At 41.3% G+C, this 15,277-nt stretch overlaps 1 protein-coding gene across 8 annotated transcripts in view; it reads left to right on the forward strand.

Annotated features, from left to right (window-relative positions):
• dnajc13 (DnaJ heat shock protein family (Hsp40) member C13) overlaps positions 1-15,277 on the forward strand; it is a 33,769-nt gene that overhangs the window by 10,283 nt on the left and 8,209 nt on the right. For 2 of the 8 annotated variants that reach the window (XM_074622427.1, XM_074622429.1), the window contains exons 3-37: positions 87-162; positions 1,252-1,401; positions 1,868-1,909; positions 1,992-2,192; positions 2,296-2,502; positions 3,011-3,106; positions 3,370-3,461; positions 3,687-3,853; positions 4,169-4,248; positions 4,343-4,512; positions 4,616-4,648; positions 5,368-5,467; positions 5,563-5,670; positions 5,802-5,957; positions 6,950-7,006; positions 7,099-7,220; positions 7,340-7,415; positions 7,594-7,689; positions 7,795-7,935; positions 9,517-9,534; positions 10,387-10,469; positions 10,679-10,832; positions 10,999-11,102; positions 11,194-11,353; positions 11,452-11,514; positions 11,617-11,718; positions 11,887-11,991; positions 12,917-13,119; positions 13,222-13,306; positions 13,416-13,570; positions 13,899-13,944; positions 14,053-14,207; positions 14,562-14,763; positions 14,879-14,994; positions 15,125-15,203. In XM_074622427.1, coding sequence (XP_074478528.1) covers positions 87-162; positions 1,252-1,401; positions 1,868-1,909; positions 1,992-2,192; positions 2,296-2,502; positions 3,011-3,106; positions 3,370-3,461; positions 3,687-3,853; positions 4,169-4,248; positions 4,343-4,512; positions 4,616-4,648; positions 5,368-5,467; positions 5,563-5,670; positions 5,802-5,957; positions 6,950-7,006; positions 7,099-7,220; positions 7,340-7,415; positions 7,594-7,689; positions 7,795-7,935; positions 9,517-9,534; positions 10,387-10,469; positions 10,679-10,832; positions 10,999-11,102; positions 11,194-11,353; positions 11,452-11,514; positions 11,617-11,718; positions 11,887-11,991; positions 12,917-13,119; positions 13,222-13,306; positions 13,416-13,570; positions 13,899-13,944; positions 14,053-14,207; positions 14,562-14,763; positions 14,879-14,994; positions 15,125-15,203 — 4,000 coding nt within the window. The remainder of the gene's footprint in view (positions 1-86; positions 163-1,251; positions 1,402-1,867; positions 1,910-1,991; positions 2,193-2,295; positions 2,503-3,010; positions 3,107-3,369; positions 3,462-3,686; positions 3,854-4,168; positions 4,249-4,342; positions 4,513-4,615; positions 4,649-5,367; positions 5,468-5,562; positions 5,671-5,801; positions 5,958-6,949; positions 7,007-7,098; positions 7,221-7,339; positions 7,416-7,593; positions 7,690-7,794; positions 7,936-9,516; positions 9,535-10,386; positions 10,470-10,678; positions 10,833-10,998; positions 11,103-11,193; positions 11,354-11,451; positions 11,515-11,616; positions 11,719-11,886; positions 11,992-12,916; positions 13,120-13,221; positions 13,307-13,415; positions 13,571-13,898; positions 13,945-14,052; positions 14,208-14,561; positions 14,764-14,878; positions 14,995-15,124; positions 15,204-15,277) is intronic. The other 6 variants (XM_074622428.1, XM_074622431.1, XM_074622430.1 and 3 more) reach the window with 3 other exon arrangements.

Consider the following 15,277-nt stretch of genomic DNA (forward strand, 5'->3'; position numbering starts at 1 on the left):
TGCCCGTGCTGTAGTAGGTGTTGCTGCCATGTGTGGTTGGTGATGTGTAGGCTATGTTTCTGACTCATCCCATCTCTGTGTTCCAGGTACAAGCGAGTCTTCTCAGTGGGGACGCATGGCATTACCACTTACAACCCTGCCACGCTAGAAGTAACAAATCAGGTCAGTGTGTGTGTGTAGCCTGTCGTACAGGAACTCCAGTGTCTTTCAGCTATCAGCGCCTCACAGGGATGTTCTCTTCTTAGTTCCATGTGACTATTGAAAATCCATTTGAAGCACATTGCTCTTCTGCTAAAAGCTGATACGCAGTATGTGCTCAGTCTTTGAATACGCTAAGCTTCCAGCACTGCTGTGAACATGCTGTTTTTACACTGATTAGAACATGAAACATGTCATAATCAATACCCATTAGACATGAAACCTCAATCTTTAACCCCCTCAGTCAGGAGAATGGCTGAACAGAAAATAGCATCATGGTAGTTTTAAAGGAATAACTATATCAAGCAGGGCAAAAATAACATTGGTAACAGCTATGACTTTACCAACCGTGGTTCTCATGATCTGAACACAAAACAGCAGGAGGCAAATTAGTTGTTTTCATTCATTTAAACTGTACTTTTAACTATTAGGTAGCGTACAGTTCATGGTTTGTATTAAGTAGGGCTGCACAATTAATCTAAATTTTATCGAAATCGCAATATGGCCCGCTGCAATTATCAAATCGCAGGAGGCACAATATTTGTTAAAGGTGAAATGTGCGTCAAAATCCCTTTTTTAAATTAAACATTGTGGTGCTGCAGAGATGTCCTGACCTTCACATCATATTCTACAGACTTAAGAAAACATCTTTGTTTGGTACAGATCCCCTTAAAAATCACACCATAATGTTTTTCAATGAGAATGAGAATAATGATGTAAACATTATTGTTCCCTGTAATATTACAAATCATATTGCAGTTGCAATATCAGACAAAATAATCTCAATTATTTTTTAAAAAATTGGTCAATCCTAGTATTAACGTTAGCACTCGCTTGTTCAGTGGTTGCCTAGCAACAATAAAAAGAAAAGACGCAGCAAACTGCACAAAACGCTTTGTCTGATCGGGCAACAAAAAGGCAGTGCGGTGCGCCTCGCCCTGTCTGATCAGGGCCTGAAAGTACCGTAACATCTTTCTTCATGTTGAAACTGCTTGTGTGTGACTGTAACAATGTGTTTATTATCTTCTGTGTTGCTGCTGTCTGTGGTACCAGTGGCCTTATGGGGACATCTGTGGTATCGGCCCGGTAGGAAAAGGTCAGGGAACAGAGTTCAACCTCACATTCCGTAAAGGCAGCGGCAAGAAGTCCGAAACGCTCAAGTTCTCAACGGAGCACCGGACAGAGCTGCTCACAGAAGCACTGGTGAGGACAAACACTCGTCATTCACAAAGACTAAACAGACCTCATGCACATGTTGTTTCATTTAAAGGGTCCCAGAAGTGGTGTTTGATGTGGCTGATCCACGCTTTTCTAGTTGCGTCACAGCTCCACATTTTGCTGAGTTGACAAAAAATAAAAAAAAGCAGCAAAGTCACGTAATGCACGATGCACTGTTTGGGAATGCAGTGCTTGCAAATCACAGGCCCTTTTACTCACTGTAGGTGTTTATCACAGACATGAATCAGCAGATAGTTTGTTACTGTGAAGAAATAAAGTCATTATGCTGAGGTTGTTTAGGAACAGGAGGATGGGTATTTCCCCATAGAACTCATTAAATGTATTCTGCAATGAAGACAACAATTCATAAGTGTTACACAAAGATTATTTAACCGTAGCTGTGTAAATTGGCTCTAAAATATAATACCTTTGTTTCTTTTCTTATTCACAGAGATTCAGAACAGAGTTCTCAGAGGGGAAAATAACTGGCAGGGTAAGTACTGACATCTATAAAGAAAAATTGTCCTTTTCAGTATTTGTGGTGACGCCAAAATGAACAACATGTGTGCTTACAGCGCTACAACTGCTTCAAGCACCACTGGAGTGACACACGGAAGCCAGTGAGTTTAGAGGTGACACCCGGCGGCATCGACCAGATCGACCCGCACACCAACCGGGTTGTGTGTTCCTACGACTACCGTAACGTAGAGGGCTTCGTCGAGCTCTCTGATTACCAGGGAGGATTCTGCATCCTTTATGGTGGCTTCAGCAGGCTGGTATGCTGGCATTCATAGAGTTTATATGTGTGTGTGTGTGTCTGTGCATCTGTTATGTGTTGTCTTAAGATTTCCTTTTTCCCCCATTGCCTCTTTCTCTCAGCATCTGTTTGCCTCGGAGCAACGGGATGACATCATACGCTGCGCCATAGAACATGCTGGGAACTTCATCGGTATCACGCTACGACTGAGGAAGGAGGCGTTGACCTTCGAGGATTTCGTGACGGACAGGTTGGGGAAGTACAGCTCAGACGAGAGCATCACTTCCCTGGCGGAGTTCGTGGTGCAGAAGATCACCCCTCGACACCCGGTGAGAGCACTGTGCTTCTCCTCGTTCCTCTCAGTGGAATATTACTGTTTGTATTGTTATTGAATAAGAAGCATTTTCCAAAAGGTTTGGCGTGTTTTATGCATGTTTGTAAAAATAAAAAAATCTAAGTTGAAAATCGATACGAATGAATCACCGAATAGTTGAATATTCCAGTGCAACCCCAGACATCTTTGAGCTTTGGATTATACTCTGGTTTTCTTTGCTCTGCGAATTCACTTCTTGCATTATGATGCAGAAGTGAATAATGAATGCAATGCTTTACTTCTAGTGTAGTATGCAAGTATCTTATGGTTATCAACTAATGTTTTGTGATGCCCAATACTTTGATGAATTAGATACTGACTTAATGTTTAATTTACAGTCATTAGCAAGGAAACCTAAAAGTAATCAGTTCCTACTTCTGCTCTCAAGTTGTATTTATAATTTCTTTCTTGAAGTAATTTAATCAGTTTTGTTAACATTATGACTTCTCTTTGTCATTCCTTAGGACGCTGTTAAGCGTATACTGTGCCTGACAGAGACTTGTCTAGTGGAGAGAGACCCGGCTTCATACAACATAGTCACCATCAAACCCTTTGGAGAGGTGAGCACTTAAAGCACAAACTAAAGCAACACCAAGTCATACATATTTCAGCCTGAAACGTTTACTCTCAAAAACCATTTTGTTGCGTCTATTTGTACTCCTGTGGAGATAAATGTTAATTGAACTGCCTGTTTTTTGTTTTATTATGTATGAACTGCATCACTGTGAGTTAACAGCTTGGATGAAAGCACTTGAGTCTGTGTGATATGAGTAAACTCTCTTTTTTTCCCCTCACATTTGTCCTCTGTCTCATCTCCCTCCAGGTGTTTGCTCTCATCTGTGACGTCGACAACCCTCAGGTGTTCACAGTCGAATTCATCAGAGGTCAGATCAGAAAGTTTTCCTCCACAGAAAGGTACACACACGTAACGCACACACCCATCTTTATGTCTTTAGTGACGCTACAGGCCCTGTGGGTTTATTAAATATTTTCTGTTCTGTTGACCTCATTTACACGATGAGTAACTCGCTTGTCTGCATGGGTTTGCTGCACAGCCTTAACTCTCTCCTGTCATTGTGTGCTCACTGTTTGTTTGTAATGCATTTAGCTGAGTCTGTTTGTTTGTATGTGCGTCCGTAGGGACTCCCTGTTAGCCAGCCTGCTCGATGGAGTCCGCGCATCAGGCAACAGGGACGTGTGCGTCAAGATGGCGCCCACGCAGCGAGGGCAGAGATGGGGCCTACTGAGCATGCCCGTGGATGAGGAGGTGGAGAGTTTGCATCTCAAATTCCTGGCAGCACCTCCGAGTGAGTCCACGCACCTCATCTCATGAGATTCATGAATCGTGAATTGCCACCATAAAGTCAAAATTTCAATTGGTCCAATATTTTGGTTTATTACCAAATACTAATGCCATCCATTCCGATAACTACCATTAAACTAGGATGCTGAACCTGCTGCTGCTACCTCATGTTAGCATGGAAATTGGGAGAATGTTAGCATGCTAACCTTAGCATTTACATGAAAGCACTGCTGTGCCTAGCCCCTATATGTGACAACATTGTTCTTGATAACTCTTTATAGTTTTGTTTAATTCTTCCGTCCTTCCTTCCTTTTCCTAGATGGAAACTTTGCAGATGCAGTGTTCAGATTCAATGCCAACATATCCTACAGTGGAGTGCTGCATGCAGTAACCCAAGATGTGAGTGTGTTCAATTCATGTGATTTATGTCTATCTGTCGCTCCGAGCAGGATTCACACTCATTTCCCCGTTTTTATCTCTGTTTTCTCTTCAGGGTCTTTTCTCTGAGAACAAAGAGAAGCTCATCAACAACGCCATCCTGGCTCTTTTATCCCAGGAGGTCGAGCTGCCGGCTATCAACGCCGAGCTGGAGAGTCATTTCCAGGCCATTCGACGCTTGGTGGCCTCCAAGGCTGGCTTCCAGGCTTTCACCCAGCTGCTTAAGTAAGAATGCAGCCGTTACCCCACTGTACCTTCCTGCTTTTATTTCTTTAAAGTGTATTTTTTTGTTGAGCTGCTGGTAACAGGCATGCTCTGTCATTCCAAGGTCTGGTCAAGGGTCTGGAGTCACAGATGCAACGTAAATATGAATCCATACATCTCAGTCTGCCCTTGCCTGTATCTGTTTCTTATCCTTGCTCTTTTCCAAAGTCTTTCTTAGCCGTCTATCGATCAGCCTTCTCCTCTTTTATCTTTGTTCTGCTTTCATCTCAGGCTTTTAGACAGGCACTTCAGAAGGGAGGTTATGTCACTTCACTGTGTTCAGTCAAAGCTGTCTGCCTCGATTTGTCTTGACCTTCCTCTCTCTGCATCTCATACTCTTTATTCTGTGCCTCCATCTCTCCCGCTATCTGCTTTATTTTTTACATATCTGTACATCACAATATTTAAGAACCCCGTAGTGTTTCCGGGTCACTGAGATGTATGAGAGGAACTGTTTATTATTTGTTCCTGTGAAGCACATGAGAATTGGTTTTCCTGAAAGATTCATTGCTTGGGTAGCTTGGTGTTTCCCCCACACAATCACAAGACACAAATAAATACATGAATGGTTTATTATTACTTTAAGGAAATCCTCTTTTATATTGTTACACTTAGTAGTTCAGTGGATGTGACACTTTATGAGCAAAAGAAACAACAAACCACTTCTGAAGCAATGAATTCTTTGTGTATCCAACCCCAGACCTCTTTGAAATAATACAGTATTTGTATGCTTTATATTCTGTTTCTGATCATCACCTCTTTCAACGAATGGACGTTTTAGTTGTAAATCTGTGAATGTATGTCTGTGTGTTCCAGGTTTAGGGAAAAGTTGGGAGTAAAGACAGTAAAAGCTTTAAAAAGGAACAACAACAGTGTGACACATGCTGCTGTAGACATGCTCTGTGCCCTTATGTGTGTAAGTATCACCTAAATATCTGCATTCGTAAATATCAACCATTTGTCTTTTATCTTGCCGTTTGGCTGAGACTTTTCTTTCATGTTTCTCTGCAGCCGATGCACGATGACTACGACCTGAGGCAGGAGCAGCTGAACAAGGCCTCTCTGCTGTCCTCCAAGAAGTTCCTGGAAAACCTCCTCGAAAAATTCATCACTAATGTGGTACATTTCTTTTAATTGTCTTTCAAAGAGTCATATTACAAAATTTGTTTAGTATAGTTTCATAAACCTCCTCATGTTTGCAGGGTTTTTTGTATCCTAAATCTCTCATTCCCTTTTTCTTTTGTTTTTAGGACCATGGGACAGGAGCGTTGGTCATCAGCTCCTTGCTGGACTTCTTAACGTTTGCCCTCTGCGCCCCCTACAGTGAAACCACAGAGGGGCAGCAGTTTGACATGCTGCTTGAGATGGTTGCCTCTGATGGACGCACATTGTTCAAACTCTTCCAGGTGCTTGTCGTGTGAATAAACCTTACCGCCCTAATTATGATCGTAGGGCTGTCCTCAACCAAAGAAATGCTTAGTCGACTAACACTCATACAATTTTGTCGACTAATCGATTAGCTGATTTAATCGAGAGAGCTGTAAAACTGAGTTTCTCCACAAAGAATCACATAAAAGCGCCACTTTAAATCTTGTGTTTACCAGAGAGGTGCTCATAATTTTCTTGGAAATAAGTCATTCAGCATGAAAAAAAATCATAAAAATCGACTAAAGAAATCTTAGTCACCACTTTTACAAGCCAACCGTTAGTCTGTTTTAATCAAACTCTGGTGAGTTGAGCAATTGCGAACGCACGTACTCTGGTGCAGACCAAAACAACCTGTCGGACCGGTTATTCCCAAGTGAACCAAAACGCCGACTGCCTGTGTGGTCATTTGTTGAGATGGACACAGGTAAACGACAGGTTAACATGAGAGGGATAGGACTGACCTGGACTTCTGCAGAAGTCCGATGTTTGCTTGACATCTTGGCCGAAGAGAACACACAGAATATGCTAAATAAAGTCCACAAAAATAGTGAGACTTCTAAAGTCATTCTAGATAAACTGGAGAAGGGATTCGTGTAGACGATAGATCAGTGCTGAGACAAAGTGAAAAAACTTTGACAGCAATATATTAAAGTCTGTGAATCCCTGCATAGAAGTGGCAGCTCCCGAGACAAGAAAGATGAATTAGCTCCTTCGTACAAGCCCCTCAGAAACTTGTATTTTTATTTGGTCCGCTTTAATTTGTGCACTGTGAAACTGAACTAGACTAAATAGAAAACGAACCGAAAGTATCAATTCCACTCTGATTCGGACTAACCAAACGGACTATGACTTGTGAAAGTGCCCTAAGACCAAAACGGTCGATTAGTCATACTGAGAGGCGGCTGCCATATGACTGCTATACATACACAGTAGATGCTTGTGTGTTGAATTCTGTTGTCCTTATCTCCAGCATCCCTCGATGGCAATAGTGAAGGGAGCAGGCCTGGTGATGAAGGCCATCATTGAGGTAAGCCTTTGTCTGGTTTACAGTGTCAATAATTTCATGATGATTTTTAATGTATTTGTGACAATAACCAACCTTTGTTTGTTTATATTTAGGAGGGAGACAAAGAAATAGCCACCAAGATGCAGGACCTGGCCTTGAGTGAAGGGGCTCTTCCGAGGCATCTGCACACATCGTTGTTCACCATCAGTGCTGACCAGCGGATGCTTACCAACAGGTCCTACCTCCATAAATCCACACACTCACTCACAATTATTTAGTCATTTGGATTTGTTGGTTCCAGCAGGTAGGCTTACAAAATGGCTCAGCTACTTACGTGTTATGTTTCCTTCTCAGGCAGCTGAGTCGTCACCTGGTGGGACTTTGGACGGCAGAAAACTCAGTTGCCATGAACCTCCTGAAAAGGATACTGGTAAGGCTACAAATCAGCCCATTTCAGACTTCAAGTATTTGATGCTTCTCCAGTACTCATGACAGCAGCTATCAGTATAATGAAATACCGGCAAAGTACTCCAGGATGTAAGCCAATGCTTTTCTCTGGCACCCTGTTTAAGTCTTAACCCATTTCACTATGTCTTGTTCTCTCTCAGCCAACAGGTCTGCTGGCTTACCTGGACAGTCCTGACCCAGTCCCGGAGAAAGATATGGACCGAATGCACATCCGGGACAACTTGAAAATCGCTACGGTATCTGTAGAAACGCATCACATCTGTACAGTTTTGCAGAGTGAACAAACAGCTCAATAACAAAGTGTTTGCCATCTATAATTGTTTTGTATTTGTTTCCTTCAGGACCAGCTAAATCGAAACAAGGTGCCCGAGTGGCAGCGGATAGCCGGCAAAGCAGCCAAAGAGGTGGAGAAGTTTGCCAAGGAGAAGGCTGATGTGGTGTTGATGCACTGGAGAGATAAAATGGGCATCGCCCAGAAGGAGGTGAGGATACATTTTCCTTTGCAAAGATGCTGAGGGTCTGATTTCCCTGTTACCTATCAGACAAGCTACTGCTGCTGTTGCTGCTGCCTGTCTGCTCAGGCGTCTCTAACTGTTGCTCCTCCTGCTGATGCTGAACAGTTCTTCAGAATGCAGAGGCAAACTCAATAACCCACTTTTCAGCTGCTGCTGTCTTTTGCATGCAGAGCGGTGCCAGCTCTGATGCTGCCTGACCTTAGGGAAACAGTACATGTCAGATACAGTCCTGTCTGATTTTTCTGAGCCTTGCATATCTGCTGTCCAAACTGCTTGTGCACATTTTCATTCATGTTTAACAGACATTTTTTCTTTAGCTAAAACAAAACGTTTTCCATTACAGGTATGTCTGAATGTGACCAAAGTGTTATTTATATGCAACGGTCACCTTTCTTTTAAAGAATACCTGTGTCTAGACCGCAAGCGTATCAGACAAATTTTTCACCTGCATGTCTGACGCAACAATACGCTCTCATGTTCATCTATGCAGCTGTTTACACGGACTCTGTGCAGGCTCGCGTCTCAACTGCGACTCACAGGCGTAATCGCGAACTAAAGCGTTTATTTACTCTTAAAAGTCTATTTTTCTGACAATACATGCGTAAACACAAGGTTGATGCCCAATAAAACACTATTACTGTACTACAATCCAACAATTTACTACATATTTTAGAGTTGTTAGAACATTGTTTAGTGTGAGAACATCACCTAGCGGTCAAAATAATTATATAGCCTATGTAATATAGGTTAAAATATGAAAAAAGCCATCAGGTTCAGTGTAAAATTCTGCATCAGGAATACTCACACATATCGCAGGAAAACTGCACACTGCGCAGAAGGTTTGGTGCTTGACGCTTTGAAATTCGTGGACAAGACGGAACCGGCATAGACAGTCGCTTCAGTGCGAGTGCGACGCAGATGTGGCGCTTGCAGTCTACACGGGATTAGGATGCAAATTTGATGAGAAGTTTGAATTTCATAATTGCACAGACAATAGACGATCTAAGGTGTTTCATACTGAACCTGTGCCGGTCACTCTTATACAAAGTGTGTGGGTGGGTTGAGTTTGGTGGTGTCATCTAAACTGTTTAATAAAACCTTGTGCCTGCTCTGACATTTTAAAGTGAAATCAAATCTATTTCCAAATAGATCTCTCAACTTACTTCACCTGAATGTCACCCGACTCCCTTTTCCTTTTCCACCTTTTTGAATGACTCAACATGGCTGATCAACGACATATTTTGATTGGCTTGCTTTCAATAAATATTCCCTAATCACATTTCATGGTTGCATCACATGCTTTATGTATAGTTGCTGTTACCAAGTAGTCTTAATAGAAATATATAAATGTGATAGTCAGCTAATAAATCTGAAGGATTAAGTGTTAGTTTTGTATGTCAATCTCTTAGTATGATGTACTCTAGTTACCTGTGATCCTCTTTGTTTCGATTCATGTGTGTTTGATCCGAGGAACAATAATCTCTCTGTGTTGTATCTGCCCCACCCCCCCCCTGTCTTGTGTGGTTTCTCTGCTGTCACACAATGCAGCAGGACAGAAATAACCTGGTAAGTAGGACTGACCAATGGGATCCATGCTGGTTTTCTTTCCATCTTCTTTCTCTTTTGACCAAACCATGTTTTCCATCTTCATCTGACATATTGGGTGTGTTTTTTTTAATTCAGCCAGGCGATGACCTATTATTATCATCTACCAGGGATTGCCACGTGTGTCTCCAAATAGATGCAAGAAAAGAAGAAGTCAATAATACATTATACAGTCGACAATGAAAGCACAGATTTGAACACGTTTCTTTTTGTCCTGCTGTTAATAGAGGACATGTTCAGATTACCTGTAGTGCTTTGCATTAGTAAATAATGACCACATAATTGAGACATGATAATTACCATAAACAGAAGGACCTTTGCCAAGCACCCTGTAAGGCATCTGGAATTTTGCTGTATTGTTTTCTGGCACCAAACAAAACAAATTAAGGTTGTAAGGCTCGAGTAGCAACATCCTCTTTGAGAAGCAGCATGAGAATCATGATCATAACTCGTCTCGCCGAGCAAGAATTACAGAACGCATCCAATTTTGGGATCCCACTTTGGTTTTTGTGTTTCATAACCTTGTTTTCTATGTTGGTGTGATGATGACATTGTTTTTTGGGTGTTTTTTGTTGTATTGTTCTAATATTTCTCCATTCTCAAAAACATTTTTATCACATTTTTCTCCAAACTGGTGCCATTTAATTCTTTCTGGTGTCTTTGTCCTTGTGTAAAACATTGCTCATAATGTTTTCATTTCGACTTCACAACTCTCTTTATGCCATACGCTGTAAAAGAACAAATATTGAATGCTGTAAAGCATGATGGACTTGGACTTGAAGTAGTTCCTCAAAGTTTTTTCTTTGATTTCAGAACCCAAACCAAAAGCCCGTCATCCTGAGGAAGAGACGCCAGAGAATAAAGATTGAAGTCAACTGGGAGCTTTTCTACTACAGGTACAACATAGAGAGGCCCCATAGAGAGGTCAAGCCATATTCTAGCTATGTTCTATTTGTGCTGCTCATACTGATTTTTATTATACTCAGAGTCCAGGTTTTTAGGGGTTTGTCTCTGTGTCTTGCTAGAGAGTCATGGAACAATCTGTTAAACCATATACTGTATGTTTTTACCTTACAATCCTAACCTGCTTTTCTGTCTTCTCCAGATTCCAGCTTGACCATGCACGGTCCAACCTCATCTGGAACCTGAGGACGAGAGAGGAGCTGCGGGACGCTCTGGAGGGGGAGATGCGCGCCTTCAGCGTGGACCGCGAGCTCGGCAGCTCCACCGTCATCTCCTGGAACCACCAGGAGTTTGAGGTTTGTGCTCAGCTGGAGTATGATGCACTCACTGCTGTCTGGATCTCACTGATTTCGACCATCTGGGATACACTGCAGGCCAGACCTGTATATCGTGATACATGAATCCCATAAAGAAATACAGGGTTATTTCTAAAATGTATCTGTTTTATGTTCTTATTTGCAGGTGAAATATGAGTGCCTTTCAGATGAGATAAAGATTGGGGATTATTACCTGCGTCTGCTGCTTGAGGAGGATGAAAGTGACGAATCGAATGCCATCAAGAGATCGTAAGGCTACGATACAACAACTGCACTAACACTATCATTCTGAACTGAATCCAAAATGATGATTCATGCTTCTTTCCCTCTCTGCTCTTAGATATGAGTTCTTCAATGAGCTCTACCATCGCTTTCTGCTTACACCCAAAGTCTCGATGAAGTGCCTGTGCCTGCAGGCGCTCGCTATAGTTTATGGGAAGTGCTTCGAGGAGATTGGCCCCTTCACAGACACAAAATACATCGTGGGCATGCTGGACCGAGTGAGTACAAACTGCCACTGCAAGAACGTGTATATTGAAGGCATCGGAAGTGTTTTCATTTATTTAATTAATCCTGAAACACTCTTCCGTGGTTACAGTGTACAGACAAACTGGAAAGAGACAGACTCATCCTCTTCCTCAACAAACTCATTCTCAACAGGGTAAGCTATTAAAAGTAACAGTGCCCCTTAGAATAACCTGTTCATTTAACCCATGTCTCTATCTCTCTGTCTTGAGTAATAATTCATTTTTCTCTTCTGCAGAAAAATGTGAAGGAGGTGATGGACTCAAACGGAGTGCGTATATTGGTGGATTTGCTCACCATGGCTCATCTGCATACCAGCAGAGCTACTGTGCCCCTACAGGTATAAACATTTTTAGTTATATTACATGAAAAGAATGTCTCTCTTGATTTGATCAATCCCACATGACACTAGATGTTGCAATTCTCTATGATCTCCCTCGACTCATGTGTGACAATATTAATTAATCTGTCTGGAGTGTCAAACGGAGGGTCTTCTTTATATCCACAGAGCAACGTGCTGGAGGCGTCACCAGACATGAAGAGGGAGAGCGAGAAAGAGTGGTACTTTGGTAACGCAGACAAGGAGAGAAGAGGACCTTTCAGTTTTGAGGAGGTATGTGATCTTCTTGAAATGTTAAGCACTGGTTGAGAATGCTTAATAGGGAATAAGGTTATGTGATAGGTGTGAGTGGAAATGGCTACAGGGACTCCTGTACTAGTAGCTTGTAGCTTGTAACACAATTCCTCGTGCGCCATTTTTTATAATAATTATTTATTTTATTATTATTTTATTCAGTATTTTGTTTTATTTACTATTATTTATTATTATTATTATTGTTGTTTTTAGTATTATTGTTTATTATTATTATATAGCATTTTATTTATTATTTTTTATTTATTATTTTCATTTATTTACTACTATTTATTTGGGGTTATTTAGTTTTAGTTTGTTTGTATTTACGTCAAAGTATATTTTCATTTCCTTTCTTACACAGTATTATACATGGATATACATTTATATGTAGTTATAATTGTTGTTTTTTTTGGTTCTATTTTTGTTATAATTTTCTGAAAACTCAAATAAAATATGAATTGTAAAAAAAAAATTCAATCCTTGGGATTTCTCCAATCTTCAGTGTAAAATCAAGTAGAAAAACAGAGCTAAATGTAATATTTGTACCTGCTAAGAACAACTTATCAAAATGTAATAAAATGAAAAGAAAAATGTCCCTCTAATGTAATATATTGCTGATTATCTTATAACATCTTGTTTGTACTGGTACTTTACATGGATGAAATACATCAAACTAATTTCTTAATCTTATCATGTCTATATTATATCTGTATAATGGCGTAAAAATTGACAATTAATGTCATTTTATGTTATCTAGAGGAGACATTTTGAGAAATCAAGTTTTTTTCTTGATTTTTCTTGGTCTCTTGCAGCTGTTGCAGTTTATTGTTGGTTTTTTTACTTTCTTATGGAGCAGCCACCCCATACTTATCTTTCTATTATGTGTTTACTTTTCCTTCTCCAGATGCAGGAGTTTTGGAGCACAGGCGTCCTGACAGCGAAGACGCGCTGCTGGGCACAGGGGATGGATGGCTGGCGCCCCCTGCAGGCCATCCCCCAGCTGAAATGGTGCCTGCTGGCCACTGGACAGGCGGTGATGAACGAGTCCGACCTGGCTACAATGATCCTGAACATGCTCATCACCATGTGCTCCTACTACCCCAGCAGGTGGGTAGAGCAGAAAATACCTCCCTTTTTGGAAACATCTTTTTTATGGTATCATATTACCATTAGGCCATGACTATACCTGTTTATTTACTTCTTACTCAGGGACCAAGATAATGCCATTATCCGTCCTTTACCTAAGATCAAGAGGATGATCAGTGACAATGCGTGCCTCCCTCACATTGTCCAGGTATCTGCACAATCTGAATCTTCTTCTTCTTTTTCTTGTCTTTACAATTGCTGCGTTAAATAAAATGCCATGTTGATGGTCTCCTGTTGTTTTTCTCTGTCCAATCCAGCTGCTGTTGACCTTTGATCCAATTCTGGTGGAAAAGGTGGCTAACGTTCTGTACCTGGTGATGCAGGACAATCCTAATCTGCAGCGCCTCTATTTAACTGGGATCTTCTTCTTCATCATGATGTACACAGGCTCCAACGTGCTTCCTGTCGCAAGGTGAAAACACACACGGGAGCATTTTGTGCAAACATGCCAAAGTTATCCTCAGAAACTTTTAAAGAATAGAGATATTTAGTCTCTTTATTGTTATGAACTCATGATGACTGACACTTTAAAACCACACTGACTTGCTCTACATAATAGTAATTGTTCCACTGAGATTTCAGCTTAACATGTTTTTCAGTAGTTTGATCCTGGTTTCCAGAAAAGAACTTTAGAATAATGTGGATATAATAAAAAAATTGAAAATTAAAACATTACACATTGGCACTACTAACATGCAATGTTGATATTGACCTCTGTGACATTCCTGTGGTTTCTTAAGGTTCCTGAAGTACACACATCTGAAACAAGCCTTCAAATCAGAGGAGGTAAAGTTTTTGATATGGATTTTTACCTTATAAATTACAACAGATTACATCTTATGAATCCAACCTCCTATTCAAATTTAACATTTGTTTGTTGTGCCTCTTCTCCAGTCTAAGGGTCCAGACATAGTGCAGCGTAGTGTTCTGGGAGCGGTCCTGCCTGAGGCCATGGTGTGTTACCTGGAGAACTACGAGGCTGAGCGCTTCTCAGAAATATTCCTCGGAGAATTTGACACCCCTGAGGCCATTTGGAGCAGCGAGATGAGGTAGACATTAGTCTCTTTCATGTCTAATTAGTGTGCTTTAAAGGGTACTTAGGAAAGGTACTTATCCATAGGCAGTGTATTTCTTACAGTAGATGATGGTTGGTACGTCCACAGCTTGGAGAAACAGACAGGTGTACCGGCACGGGAGCAAAGCAATGTACTGCTGTGCATTGGCGCAGCTGTAAAACAGATTTTAGCTACCTAAAAGAAAGGCCCACCTAAAAAAATCAATATCAGTTCAAGTGTATGCCATATTAAGAATATTGTCACCGCTTTAACTCGCTGTCAGACAGCCCTTTCCAACGGGGAACTTATAGAAATTGTAATGGACTGTGTTTGAACCTTCTGTTTCAGGCGGATGATGATCGAGAAGATAGCTGCCCACATTGCTGACTTTAGCCCCAGGCTGCAGAGCAACACACGGGCCCTCTACCAGTACTGCCCCATCCCCGTGGTCAGCTTCCCTCAGCTGGACAACGAGCTCTTCTGCAACATTTACTACCTCAGACATCTGTGTGACTCCATCCGCTTCCCCAACTGGCCTATTCGAGATGCTGTATGTCTCTTTTTTTCCTTATTAATCCAAGCTTGTTCTTCCTAATCAATGTCCTGCTTGTATTTTCTAAGAAAGGTGTCTTTAACATTGTGATCCACCTCCATTATCGCTACAGGTGAAGCTGCTAAAAGACACCCTTGAAGCCTGGAAGAGGGAGGTGGAGAAAAAGCCTCCCTCTATGTCTGTAGATGACGCATATGAAGTCCTCAACCTCCCCAAAGGACAGGGAATGTGAGTGGCCTTTGATTTGTTATCACTTGTTACTATTCATTTGATGAGTAGCAATAAACGTGGATGTTGTTGTTGTATAATGTGGATTTAGATAGCGGGACTCAAGACATGTTGGCATTTTTGTCCTCAGGCACGATGAGAGTAAAATCAGGAAAGCTTACTTCAGACTGGCACAGAAGTACCATCCAGACAAGAACCCAGAGGGCAGGGTATGTATTATGATTATTAATGACATATCTATGCAAGGGCTTTCATAGCTTCATCCAAAGATTTCATTTCAACT

This window comes from Sebastes fasciatus, chromosome 21, assembly GCF_043250625.1.
Source record: "Sebastes fasciatus isolate fSebFas1 chromosome 21, fSebFas1.pri, whole genome shotgun sequence".
NCBI classification, from domain to species: Eukaryota; Metazoa; Chordata; class Actinopteri; order Perciformes; family Sebastidae; genus Sebastes; species Sebastes fasciatus.